This window comes from Pezoporus wallicus, unplaced genomic scaffold (genome assembly GCF_028554395.1).
Source record: "Pezoporus wallicus isolate ANWC-B61680 ecotype Strahan unplaced genomic scaffold, APGP_CSIRO_Pwel_v1 scaffold_2584, whole genome shotgun sequence".
In the NCBI taxonomy this organism is placed as follows: domain Eukaryota; kingdom Metazoa; phylum Chordata; class Aves; order Psittaciformes; family Psittacidae; genus Pezoporus; species Pezoporus wallicus.
In genome coordinates, this window is record NW_026642851.1 from 10727421 (window position 1) to 10742548 (window position 15128).

At 36.3% G+C, this 15128-nt stretch overlaps 1 protein-coding gene across 1 annotated transcript in view; it reads right to left on the reverse strand.

The window, feature by feature from the left end:
• Positions 1 to 340: 340 nt before the first annotated feature.
• The window catches only part of ODAD2 (outer dynein arm docking complex subunit 2), a 93066-nt gene continuing 78278 nt past the window's right edge, over positions 341 to 15128 (reverse strand). Inside the window, 1 exon segment of the mRNA XM_057432802.1 lies at positions 341 to 889. Coding sequence (XP_057288785.1) covers positions 776 to 889 — 114 coding nt within the window. The 3' untranslated portion in view covers positions 341 to 775.

A 15128-nucleotide genomic window follows, 5' to 3' on the forward strand; every position in this document is an offset into this window, starting at 1 on the left:
ATTTTATGGAGAAAAATAAAGTAAAACTGCATCAATACAATGTTGTCCTCAGTTTAAACATTAAAAACCCCCCAAAAAGTAACGTGGAAATGTAAACGTAATACCCTACATTTTATTTACAGCTGGTAGATTTTAATTTGAGTTAAACGCATGTTAATTAAAATACATTTCACCAGCTACTTATAAAATTAAGCACCATTTTGTTTGATGTTGGTAGAAGCAGGAAATTTGGAGTGATGTCTACTGCTACAGCTGTTTGCAGTCCTTACATAACAATCTCACCAGATGTGAGATTGATGTATCTGCATTTTGTCCTCTCCTGTGAATTGCAAGGCAAAAACATAATGACAGGATGATTGGACAAGTTTAGCATGAAGGGAATTGTTGAAGGCATTCATAAATCACTGCACAACCACACACACAGTGAAGAAAAATTTATTGTAATGTCACAGATACGCAAAACCATTTATATCTACAATGAATTTCAAATACAAGAGTATTAATTGTAGAAAAGTCTTTGCCATATCTTAACCAATAGTCTTTTGAAAGATGTAATACTATCAACCACACAAAACTGGGCATGTTTTATATAAGCTAGGTGTGACAAACAAAGGAATGTGAGAACAAACATCATTTTCCACAAATTTATTCTTGTTATTAAATTATCCACATATAAATGACCTTTGCTGTGAAATACAGATGCTAGAGGGAGTAACCATCCATTTAAATGTAGCCATATTGTAAAATGAGTGTGTTGGTAAAAGTTGCTAGAGCATCATCCATACTTTGCTTTTTCTGCTGCTAGAGCCAATCTGCGAATGTTTGCTATGCAACCAGCTGCTGCCTCCTGCAGAGTTTCATCTGTAGAGCCTACCATAGGCAGTAGGAGCTAGCAAAAATACGAAAGAGACACAGCATAAGAAAAACTAATAGGTGTGCTACTATCTAAATAATATTCAAATCGTATCTAGAACAATGGCATGAATTTACCCCCACACATAATAAAATACTAAAATTCATATTAACATCACTATGATATACGTATATATACTTATATGTGTACACTTTTGTAAACATATATGTATCAATGTACACATAGTGCACAATGCTTTATATTTTATCCTACTTATACCTGTCAATTGATACTTTCATGTCTGCTTTTCTGTTTATTGCATCATGCCTGTCTATTGGTTGTGACTTGGCTTTTTTCTTGTACGTAGAAATTGCATTTGCTTTATTTGAAATCATGGGTTTCCCCCCAAGGAATACAAGTATATTTGTACATGCTCGAGAGTTTTAATAAATAAAGCCATGGGTTTGTTTTTTTCTTTTTGGCCTTGATCATGAAACTGGATCCATGTGAGTGGACCCTCGTGTCACATTGACTGCAGTAGGTTTTTTTATTGTCACAGCAAACCACTCACATTCAAGTGCTTGGAAGGATACAGATCTGGGTATATCAGTCCTACACATTTGCACATAAAAGTAAAAAGCAAAAGCTCAAGAAAGGTTCCAAACTTTTGGAGTTGCTTCAGCTTTTCAGACGTGGTCTAGTCCTTTACTCTGGAAGTAATTCATTTTTTTTCAGTGGAAATTCCCTTGGAATAAGGTACTGCTCGACGCAAGTATGACGTAAGACAGGCCCTGATGATAAAACATTTTTACATACCAGAAAACCATTAATAATGTTTTTGGATCTCACTTATTCAGTGTGTTGTAAGTCAATGATGCAACTGCAAATGCAATATATGCTGGAAAACAGAAGACTCTTGCTTAGCTTAAATCAGCTCCACGCAACCCTTGGATCTCTGAAAATCTGCCAAGCTTAATGTGTGTTCAGGTATTTTGAAGTTCAGACAGCTCTAATTAAAACCTATATTTTCAGTCTGCAATACTTCAGATTCTGTGTATACCCAAACAATGTTGAGTCAAACCACAGAGAAATCTGTTATCACTCAACCCTGGTGCATATTTTTCATACAGCTAAAATATTACACAAAATTATGAACTGCTAAATATAAAAGCATAAATTGAATGCAGACACCAAATTCATATGCTACCTTTTTCTAACCTTCCAGCAATCGTGAGGCAGGGGCCACAGCTGCACACATATGGCATTTGCTTAGAGAGATCAAAGCATTTTATACTTGAGGAAGTATTTGCATTAGCCAAGTGTACAAAACAAGCATCTTGCCAGTCACCTTTCACCTTCTGACCCCTACATGCAACTTTTAAGATTGCATGTGATAGGCCTGAAATATGTCAGAGGAGTATTATGTAAATTAAGCATCAACTATAAATTTTTCTAGCAATTCTTCTTCCTATAATTTCCATTACTGTAATCGGGTATGTGGTTCTCAGCAACCTCATATAGTTGAAGGTGTCCCTGCTCACTGTGGGAGGGTTGGACTAGATGACATTTATAGGTCCCTTACAACCCGAACTGTTCTATGATTCTACGATTCCATGATTTTGTGTCTATGTACGAGTATCTAGATAAGAACTCTGAAAGTATGAACACTCCTGAAAGGATATGTCAGAGTTAAAACAATATGAGAAGAAATTATATGAGAAAGCTTTATGTTCTTTATTTGCATGCAAAAGCTGGACCAGGGTCAGCAACCAGAGAAGTCAGTGGAAGCAAGGCTTCCACTGACTTCAACTGGAAGTAAGACCAAGGAGCACATCTCTGTCTAGTGATAAAGCTGCTCTACAAAGCACAAAGGTCAGAATGCAGTCTTATTAGATGTTTAACTTCTCCTTTTTTTTTTTCCTTAAGAAATACTGCTGGATGATGATCTTTCTTCCTTGCTGTTTCCCACCAGCTGATTTCTCATCGGCTTAGACTATGAAGTGCTTCTTTGGGTGCCTCACAACTTTCTTGTATAACTTACAGAATAAAACTGGTAGAGATACTTCACATCCCTGACTCAAAACCTAAAATATGTATGCACATACTGTTCATACAGTGGTTTTGGTAAAGCCATAGGTTTCAAATTTGGGGGCAAAGAAACTATATGTCTTATGCGATATTCACTGCATCTTCGCAGACCTAATGCAAGGCTTTTTCAGTGTACTGAGTGTGAAAGTCAAACTTTCATAATAATTTCAGGATAGGACCTGTTATCAGTGCATAAGAGTGGAAGTTTATCACAGAAATAATGAAGATACATTATCTATCAGAAATACAGCAAAACCCAAAGATAGACCTTTGACTTAATAATGACTACATGTTAGGTAAGACTTAATTTAAAGTTATTCATTTCTTCTTTCAGCCACCACTTCTCTCTAGGCTCAGAAGACTTAGGAAAGTAGGCATTTTTTTGTCACTTTCTGTACAGAGCTCAACATTAAGCAACGACAATGCCTCTAGGGGAGGGTCTGTGGTTTTTGTTGCAGGTGTATTTTGGAAAATCAGGGTTAAATATCAAAAAAGAGCATACATGACACTGGATCAAAATAACCAAATAGATGCTTCAAGACACAGAAGTACTAATGCAACCAATGCAAACAGCAGTTTTTAGAAAGGTATCAGGTACTGATTGTTCTCCTTCTAAGTTCAGGAGATCAAGGATCAGTTGCTCTCTAATTTGTTTTTCTTCTAAATCACTTGCCAGAGGTAACATCTGTAAGAACTGCCACATCATACAAAATCCTCTACTACACTGTGTCTCAGGATTTGCACAATATGCACAATATGACTTCAAAGAAATTTTCTTGGAAACACAGTCCAATACAGTAGCTGCCTCTAAGGACTGAGGATATACAGCAACATTTGTCAGTTAACCTACTCCTTTTGTGCTAACAAAAAGACAGCTGAAGAGAAGATTATCAAGAATGCAAAATATTTCAATATAAGTGAGTAATTCCATATTTAGGAACCTAACTTTGAAGATTTCTATATAAATCCTGCCTTAAATGAAATAAAATTTTATTCTTTTTGTATATAACAAGAAAGATACAATTCTTTCACTTCCTGACTGCCATTCCTTGACCCTTTCATGGGTTCAGTTCAATTTACTGGCAATTTGGGTCATACAATTCAGGTATGGAAATGTATTCATAGATAGTATACACAGCCTATACCTACATATTAGAAATATTTGACAAGTCGAGAAATCTTTCTTTTTTATTTCAATGTGCCAGTACAATATAACATGTCCTTTTTTCTTGATGTAATGCCCTTGAACTTCATGTATCCCTTCCTTTTACTGTTCAGGTATTGTTTTCTGACACATGTAAATGTTAACAGATGTGAGAAGCAGTAAAAAGCATGTGGTACAAATGCTTCTTTCTGGCACATACGAGGCATTTTCCATAGACAGAGAAAGCATTTGCAGCACTCTGTAGCCTTCATTTTCTGTTGGCAGGTATCTATATTCTAAGGCAAGAGTCCAAAATTTTTTGCAGTTAGCACGTCACACCAGCAAATAAGCACAAATACAAGCTGTTTGGAGAACGTACAGAGCATATGTAGCTTTTCTGGGTTCCAAAAGCAAATACACAGCCAAATCATTTAAATATTCAGAACAATTAAGATTTGGTATTACTATCCCAGCTTTAAAATAGCACAGAACTGTGATACTATATTAGGATTGCACAATCATAGAATAATTCAGAAGGGAAGAGGTCTCAGGAGGTCTCTAGTCCAATGTCATGCGCAAAGCAGAATCAGCTATAAGGTTAGACCAGGTTGCTCAGAGTTTTATTCAGCCTCACCTTGAAAACCTCCAAGGATGGAGATGGCACAATGTCTTTGGGCAACCTATTGCAGTGTTTGACTGTCCTCATAGAGAAAAAGGTTTTCCCTGCACACAGTTACTATTATTACAGTTTATACCTATTGTCTCTCATCCTCTTCCCATGCATCACTGTGAAAAGCTTAGCTCCATCTTTTTAATGACTGACCTCCTTGCCCTTCAGCCTCCTTGACTTCTCAGAGCCCTTCAGCAACTTTCCTTGACACCAGCGTCCAGGTAGAACACAATCCATTAACTAAATCATTCTCAGCTGGATCATCCGAACAGTTTTAACCCATTTGATTGTTCACACATCTAGACTATACAACATTGTAACTTGGGTCAAAGTATGATGTGGAAACAGTTTTGAAAACCTTGCTAAAACCAAGGTAGATGACATCCACTGCTCTCCTCTCATCTACAAACTTAGACACATGAAGGGCGACCAGTTACTGCTTCAAATCATCTCTTTCTTGTGTCCAGAAATGTGTTCCAAGGGGACTCCCCCCCTGATTTACCCAGATGCTGACCAGTCTGTAGTGCCCCAGACTGGAAGGAGGAATTGCTGCTCTGAAGAGACTATTTGCAAACTCTTACTGTTGGGTTTTACAATCTCTGGCATGCCAAAGGTGTAACAAAATCAGAAAGCCTTTTGTTTCTCAGGACAGCAGTAAAAGGTAAGGAGATAAGCTGTAATATTTTCTTGCATAGTCATGTATCATGAATGATGCCATCTCCCACTGTCTGGAAGAACAGCTTCCTTCCACATAGTACCCTTACCATCACAAAATAACCAATGGAAAATGTTATTTCAAAGAAGATAACACAAACATGAACATAAGAACTTGTGAAAGTGTCATTTCAAAATGGTGTGGATCCCTGGATGAGTAAGAAGAGTAATAAAAATGGGCTAGGAATTTTTTCTACCAAGATGTTTTTCTAGATCTTTTTGCTTCTACAAAAAAAGTAGTGCAAGGGGATTTGAAAGCAGAAAAAATGTAGACAACCAACAAACACTTACTCTGACGAAATCTCAGGTGGTAGAGATGCTTCATGTACTAATTACAATAATTTGTAAGTACCCATTTTCTTTTAGACAGAGTCATTGCAGCTTCCAGACTCAGAGGCGGGAAGCAGAAAACATAGGAAGTGATGTTTTCAGAAAGAATAGAGGTTTGCACATATTAATCTTTAAATAAAAGGTTAGTCATGTGATTTGTCTTCAACAAGTTTTCCAAAACAGTGGAAAGTGTTAAGCAATCCTGCTGGAAAGGGATTCCCTTGCTCATACAAAACAGATAAAGCATCAGCCTAGTCAATACTCCCGAGTTCTGTGAACATGAAAGCAAATAATGAATAAAGAATAACTATAAAAAATATTTAATGCCTTTATTTATGGCTTCCTTAGGTCTTGTGTCCTATAAAACAAATTTTATTTGATTTTTTCTAATCAGAAGGAAATATGGACAAAGTCTCTTGACAAGATTTATATCCATACTGGGAAGCTAGTCAGAGTTCACATAGAGCTTAAAATTCCTGGAAATAAAGGCATTTACTTCAATACAACATCTTGTAGATTGACACAGCATTTCCAGTTGGTGGTAGGACTTGCCATTTTTTTTTAAATTTAGCTTTAGTATCTGACTTCTTTTACATGCAACATTTCCTAAAGGATGCTAACTTCCTAACACTGTGATTTTCTAATTGCGCAACACTTCTTTTCCAAAAAAGACATTTTTCACATGCTTTTTATAAATCTAACCTAAAAGAAAAAAATACTTTAAATAAAAGCATATGGTAGAAGCTTATCCAAGAAAGTATCAGTCTAGATCCAGCCAGCATTTTCTAACTTTCAACACCATACTGCATACTGGAAAATCTTAAAGCACCTAGTTTGAGTGCTACGTTACACATATTCCTATTCTCATAAAATTAAATTATAAAGAATAAAACACACTCCACAATAAAAGCATAATGAAGATTAAGCTAAGTCACTGTTTCTCAAGTAAAATTCAGGCCAGTTTCCTGATTTCCTCGTTCAGCTGAGTGAAAGGGTAAGGCAACATGTACCACACAACAGCCTCCTAAGAAGGTGCTCATCTAAGTTCTGGGCATCTTCTGTTAATTTTCTCAGGTAGCACAAAGAGAATAGATTTTAGATGTAAAGTTTTTCCCTGTTTGTCAGGGAACACTCTGACCTATCAGACATATAAAATCCAGTACTAAGAAAATCCAGTAAAGGCAAAAGATGGGCAGGTCCTCTCACTGTTGAGTGGCCACTCACTCACTGTGCTGATTCCCTCTTGCATAAGGTCTCTCCTCTCTGGGAACGAAGTCAGAGAAACCCCTGGTGTAGCCTAGTTCACTCGCTCTGCATGTAAAGAGGTGGGAGCTGAATCTTGCTGTCTGGGATGGGGGAGATCCCATGAAGATTGAACCTGGCTTCTTTTCCTTTCCTCTCTTATTTCTGTCTTCTTCTCTCTCCCATGAAACACATCTCCATTCTGGCAGCCATGGAAAAAAGGATGACGACTTCTGGAGCCACTCAAGCACAGCTTGGGGCATGAGGAGGTACAAAGGATGAAGCTTATGCTAAGGTACACCTGATTATGGTGGTGATGAGAAGGCTAGCCAGGAGCCGTTTCTGATCCTTCCCTTCCTCCCTCAGAAAACCAGTGGAAGAGCATAGGGGCAGGCAAACCTGTGCTCTTCCTGCAAACAGGTGCAGGACACATTAGGACAAGAAGAAACTTGTCTGCAGTTTGCGGCACACTTCCAGATATTAAACCATCTCACCTACTGCAAGACAAGTGACTTGCTCTCAGCAAGTTGTTACTTTTTCCTATGTGATGAAACAGCTGTTGGTAAGCTGTTGATAAGCTGAATCCCACAAAATGCTGGGAAACAAGAGTCGGACTTCATAGATACAGTGAAATATTCTGAACATATGATTAGTGGTACCTTACCATGAGATGTTTACTATTTCTTTACGCAGCTTTGGTGAAATAAACTGATTTTATGCCATGATAGATTTGAAGTTTAAAATATGCCCCTTCGATGCAAAGACATAATAAATGGACAAAGAACTCTGAACGACAAGGAGAAAGTTAACAGAATTCGAAATGGTTAAATATAAAATAGTATAAAAAATGTAAACTTGCAGGCCACTTTAAAATACAGTAAGTTTAAAGGTTAACCCATCTCAATGCATTACTTATAGGACTTTAGGGGATATTTATAACATTTTCAGATGTAAATCTAACTAAATATAAAATACCATACAAAGATAATGTAGCTAAATGAAACTTGTAATCAAAAGTATTTCTAATCTTTAAAAGGTATAGTTATATGGAACCACTTGGAGTCCTTAAAGTTCAAACCTACATTCAGCTGTAAGATGTTCGGTGTGATATTAAGAAAGAATCCAACCATCATGAACATTCCGATGTGCAAAAAGTCTTATGGGATATCAAATTCATCCCACAAAGAGCAATAGGCAGATCTGATAATCCAGAAGTGATGAAGACCAGGGTATTACAGGATATTTTTATTTGAACCACTTTCTCTATTTTATTTTTATTTCATTGTAGTTTTCAAAAGAAGATTAACATATAAAAGGGGTTTGGTGGGATAGAGATAATAAAGAACTTTTTTTTTGTAATGTCAATGGAATGACATTTGTAAAAAGATTTTTTCAATTCACTGTAAATTAATTTTATTTGGATTAAAACAGGAGCCTGCTTACTTACTGCATAGTGGACATTCAAAGCAGTAAATGTGTCATGTATGTTCCTTTACTTTCACAATTTGTTTTGACCCAATAACATGTCGGGGACTATCCTTCCCTTATATTGCTGCTAGCCTGTTAAATCTTTCTTCTTCGTATTTCTATCTCCTTTTTCACACTTTGCTTTATTTCCATTTTACAGAGACATGGCTTTTACCTTGCCTTTCATTTTTTTACTGAGAGGTACTGTGGGAAATTGAGAAAGAATTGCTAATTCTGTATTGTTTTTCCAAATTTGTTAACATTACTATCAATATGAATACTATCATTTTGTCTATCTCTTACAGTCATATGAAGATCATACAAAAGTTAAGAAGGGGCAGTTGCAAACAAACTATCAGCAGCAAGTCAGAGGAAAACAAGGAGGTTTAAGCTGTCCATTCACATACTGAAGGGTTCTGCTTGATGTCTCAGCAATACCATGAAAACAGTATGTTTTTTTCTCCGGTTTGTCTGATATTCCTGAAATGCACTATAAGTAGTCTGTCTTTGAAGAGAACACTGAACGGCAGCAAAGAGACACCATGATTCCCAGACCAGTGACAAATTTTGCAATGTTTATCTCAAGTTGCATCTCACCCCTAGGACAGGGTACAAAATCTGACTGTAGTTGTATGTTAAAAGTATGTTAGATCTACTGGTATGCATGAACTGACTTCAAATTCTCTTCTGTATTCAATTCCAAGCGCTGATTTTGATCTTTAAAGTTAATACATCTTTAGGTCCAATGGTCCAAATGTCTGTCTTTCTGCCTATGTATGATCATTAATAAGCAAAACCAGTGGGGTGCTTTTGCTAGTAAACATTACATCTCAAAGTCTACAGATAGAAGCAGATGTTCTCACTGTAGATCTATACACTAGCATTTATTTCAAACAAGGAGTCAGGGTATTTTAAAGCTGGTTGTTGGTTTGGTGGTTTTCGTGGCGTGCAAGAAGACTGATCTATAATCTCATGGTTTCAGATTTGTGGGTGGCAACAGCGCATATATTTACATAAACTGAAAGATGAGTGAGTGGTATTGTTCACCTTATAGTCTGTTTTTAGACTAGTAAATGTACTAGAAAATGTTCAATTAGAACATAGTATAAATAAATGTATAGACAGTATGAACACAGCTCAGCTTTATTCATACAAATATGAATATCTGAATGTGATGAAGCAAGAAATAAGCAGGGGCTGTTCATGGGCAAAGATCTGTGTATAACCCACACATAAATTCATATTTGTTATTTGCTTAGATTTAAATGTATGATATCAGAGAATTAAATATGTGATATCAGAAAGAGAGGAAAGCAACAATGGACATGGAGTGGAAGTTACTTTTCAAGACTGTCAAACTGCTTGCTTTTTTCTCAATAGAGAAAAACATCAGAAATTATTTTATACTGATGAGTCAACTTCCTATAATTGACCCAAATATCTGAGTCATTTGAGCATTTCTTTATGAACAGAGTCTGATACAAGGGTCATAAAGTATATTTACTAGTAACAGAAATTAATGTGCTTTTCTAAAGTCTGTGTTGTGGAAAAACATTACCACGTACACTTAACTGTGACTGAGAAATGGCTTTGGTTTTGGTGATTAAAACATGAGGGGTGGCTTGAACTAGTACTCCATTCAGGCCATATTCATCCAAAGCATTTGTGATTTGCATGGAGTTCTGTGTAGAGGAGTTAGATTTTTTAAATTTTTTTTTTTTTTTTTAATAAGCAAAACATGTCGATATAACCACTCAAGGACTCACTCTGGCCACAGCCTGCACGAGTGGCTGCTGGATTTTGGGAGCTTTGTGACATCAGAGATTCCTAAAGACATTGTGTAGCCTACAAGCAAGTAGTAATACTACCTGCCTGCCTGACTTGTGTATGCCAGGCAGGAAATACTGGAGGCCTTCATCTGCTTCCTTATTAACTAATAGAAGTTAAATTTACAAATTTCCTCTGATTAAAGTCTGTTCCTCACCTTTTTTATTGAGCAATTGCTCAACTTCAATTCCAAGCTTCAAGTTTTGGGAATGTTTTTGGCTTATTCGTTTGCGGTGCTTTTTTAGCTTTATAAAAACAAGGTTATAGCTGTTCTTGGGCAAGTGGAGGTTGTAGCACATGTATAAAAGCTCTGAAACTGGTTAAAGTGTGCGGGGGAAGATGTGAAAATCAATTTCCTAAACCCATGCAGTTCTGCTTTAATATAGAAACAAAAATATCATGTGGGCCCTCTAGCTGAATGCTACCACTGCAAAAGGTAAAAAGAACCATGATTAATACTCAAAACATGGAATATTAAATAATAAACATGAATAACAGGGAGGTTACTTTGTATATCAGGTAGGATGAAATAGCTAGCGACTCAAAATATTTTTTCACAATGGACATTCTTGGGTGAGTACGCCACCCAATTATAACACTACCACCTAATTATAATACGTGGAAGCTGGTGTAAGATAAAGCACTGCTCCTACACAGGGAATGTACGCTCTTTTTCATCGGTTCCTAAGTCAAAGAGGCTACTTTTTCAGGAAAACAGTGCATCACATGCTTGAGTCATGATGCAATTAAAGAACTTAACATCCTTTCCTTTGTGCAGAATATGTGTTTGTCGAAGAGTGTTTTCTCAAAATACAGGTCCCTTATACATATTTGTGATGCTAAAGAATTAGAGTACCGGTTTTCCCCCCAGCTCCCCAGGAAGTCAACACAAATATAAAGGTAAGTAAATCCTACATTCAACTGCAACTTTTATGAGAATTTCTGGACTATGATAAAAAGAGAAGAAAGATTGATCAGTAGGAAACCCAAGATCAAAGTCAGGGATTCAGGGGGTCCCTAGTTGTGTTACATTTTTCTACCCATATTATTTGTGACGAGTTTATTGCCTCGCCCAAATACATAGACATCTTTACAGTTCTAACAGATAGTTACTGGCAGTCCCCTTGCATCTGCTGCACATGCACAGTGTAGTAAATCCAGTTTTTTTCACAAAAGGTAAAATCTTTGCATTGAGTTATGATGTACTTGCACAGGAGATTTGACCTCTATGGGTCAGCATCATGAATTGTAGTTTGCAATTGGCTATCGTCCCTACTACCATGAAGAGCTTTATCATCAGCAAAGTTTGCAACCTCACCATTCACTACCCTTCATATTATCATTTATGGAATACTTAATGGCAAATTAGCTGCAAAACTTGATCCTAATTCCTACACTGTGATTCCTCATTTTAAATCAGTTATTTATCCTTCTTAGGACTTCACCTACTTACAGCACAGCAGTTTAAAAGATTTTGGTGAAAAGTGCTTGAGTGCTCCTTTAAAATCCAAGCATGGTCAATTCCACACTTCCAAATAGCAATAGGATTATTGCTCATGAGCACACTATACAAATGATGAAAAGACAAAATACTTTGAGAAGCAAAAGACTAATAAAATATTCTCTGTACAGTGAATGTCCAGGAATTCCAGTACAAAAGTATCACACACCTTCTTTAGATACATACACAATCCTTTAGACTACAATGCCTCTGGAGTCCAGCAAGTGCCTCTCTTTGGAATTCTGCAATGGAGCTAATCTAGTCTAATAACTGTTGGATTTATGCACATTGCACAGATATAATGTGCAGAGATAAAAAGAGCAAATTCAGGACAGAATACTCACCAGCCTCATGCTGCCTGGCAGCCTTGTCAGGTCTTTAGACTTTATGCCAAAGTACAGAACACTGACCAGAAACATTAATTCTAGAACTCATCCCATAATGTACACATTGCAAATGGACTTTTCCTTAGCATCTTTACCTTGAAAGTGACAGCAATAAGATGTGCAATATTACTTAAAAGGCCATATTACTTAAAAGACACCGCAGAGTGCTCTTTGAAATGGAAACATAAAAGAGATTACAATGACTAGGGCTTGAAGCCAATTTGCACTGGTGATTAATTCTACAGGAAGAAGGAAAAAAAAGTTTCTATAGATGGCAACAATGAATACATAATTCAGTACATTAAGGACTTCTGAGTGACAATTCAGCCTCTATTTACACATCTGTATACATATGCATGTGTATGTATGCATATATATATATATGCATACTGTTCTTGATATTTCTCATGTTCAGCTGCTTTGAATAGCTCCTTCCATAGATGGAACCTATTTTTGATCAGCTGCATGCCAAAAATAATTACCTGGCATTCTGCCCTTGTGCATTAAGCCAAATATCTCTCAATTAAGAAAACTAATTTTAATATCTGACAATTTAGCTAAAATACATTCCATAAAGATAACAATATTTTAACATTCTGCTTTCTTATTATTGCCAAATTAGAAAGAAACATTTCACATAGTCACAAGGATAAGACTGGTGCAGGGAGCTAAACAATTGAGTGTTTCTGTGGTTTGGAAATAGTGCCAAGTAGGAAGGAAAAGACATTCTCTGCATTTTCTAAAGCAAGATAAATACAGAAAAGAAATATAGATGAAAGATGGAACTGCTATCTATGGACTCTGCCAGATTCCTTGGCTTTTTGGCACACCTACTGAAGCTGGCAGACTTAGCCAGTAGCAATCTTTTCCATTAAAAGGAGCAGCATATATTTCTGTTAAACACACTTTGTTTGTGCATTTCTAAGCTTCAAAAATGTCTGTGTAAAATTTTTTTTTTTTAATGATTCCTTCTGTACAGTTGGCTGCAATTGCACTTATTTGAAGCCGCTCATTTATCATTGAGAGAGCTGCAGGCCACAGCTACTGTTAAGCAGCTCCAACAAACCTACAGCTTAGTGGGACAAGCTTCTTTTTATAAGACTAAAAGATGTTTAAAATGTGCCAAGAGGAGCTTTATGCCAGCCTCTAGGTTTGTTATCCAAACGTTACTAAATGAGAGGTCTTCTGAAGCAGAGTATTTGGGCAAAGATAAGCTGATCTCCGTTAGGCTGCTGTTTTTTCCCATCCAGGATCAGCCAGATTTTAACAGAACACTTGCTACGTATCATAAACTTTAGTAATGTGAAATTTTGAAAAACAATTTAAAGTCTGAGGCTTAATCTACAGTGAAGCCAAACTTCATTACCTTTGGCAACTGTGCAAAAGCAACATGTTTTACATGTATGTATGCCTACTTTATGAATGGTAAAATGTTGCTTATTATGAAGGTAAAGGCTTACCGGTTTCTACCTTCTGGAGCTGAAACTGTAAGGAAAATGTTCACACCTGCCAGTTGCTAACACAATAGAAATTGCAGTGGTGTAACATTGTCACCTTTCATGAATCCTTCTGACATCAAACAAAATATGCCAGTATTGGACTGAGTTCATGGAACATTTTATATCTGGAATTTTAAAGTATGATGTGATCAATATATTTGTGGGTGAAGGGATTGGGCATACTTCCTGTAGACAACAGGCATGAAGAAATCTTGCCATCTAGTGCCCTCTTTCTTGACATCCAAGAACTGTAACAACTAATTTACAAAAACCAACAGGCATCAGCTTGGAGCATGTGCCAAATGCTGTATCTACAGCCTGAACTGTGGAACCTGAATAGAGGCAACCATGGCAGCTAACAAGTGAGTTCTTCAAAACTTAAAATACAAATATGAAAAAGTAAATATGCAAATACATACCAATGTATCTGATAATATTATTGTAGAGACATTATACAAAATACTTTGGATCAATTTATAAAGATCTTATCTTAAACCTTACTTCATAATGTAAAACTCTATATTCTGCATTCATTGTTCTCACCAAAGGCCTCCCACAAAAAACAACCAACCTCAGCCAAATACTCCTAAAGAGTAGGCCAATACTTCTGCATTTTATATTCTAAAATACATATATATATGGTTTGTGCCAAAAAGGTTTTTTAGAATGTGTTTAGTAGAAAAAACTAGCAACTGTCATCCATATTTTGTAGTTCATATCTATTTATTTCAAAAATATGGTCTTATGAAAGTCTTTTCACCTAAAACGGTTAGCCAAGACTTCTTTTTATGACTTTAACAAACAATGACCAATATTCTGTAAGCTCTGCACAATAAAATACACAGCATATATTTTTAATAGATTCATTATAATAAAGTATAAAAGAACTCACCAATGTTAAATCTACATTTCACAATAACTTTCATAAATCATGGTTAAACCTACTGGTTTTATATCTTAGATTAGGAGGAATGGAACAGCCTTCATGTGATTAACCTTTCTACCACTAAGAAAAGAGCTCAAAAAAACATGGACACCTATTATGAATTTACCATAGAGTTCAGAAAATCATTATAGACTTCACTGTCCCTCCCCGCCCCCGAAAAAAAAACCCAAGCAAAATACAGACTGAAAAAAAACCTCATGCATCTCTTGACACTACAGTCTGATGAGAAGACAGGAACAAAATCTAATGGATTAGCATCCCCAGTGAAGTTCCTATAAGCAACAACTGATATTCTAGAAGACATCTATTAATATTTCATAACATTAAGAAAATGGAGCACTTCAATGTTGTGCAAATAATTCAATAAAGCAGACCACAGAGTAAGGCTAAAGATCAATTTTATGCACTGGTAGGTTGGATAGACGCTTTCAATATTAGAAAAGTCAGAAAGTGAATGGAAA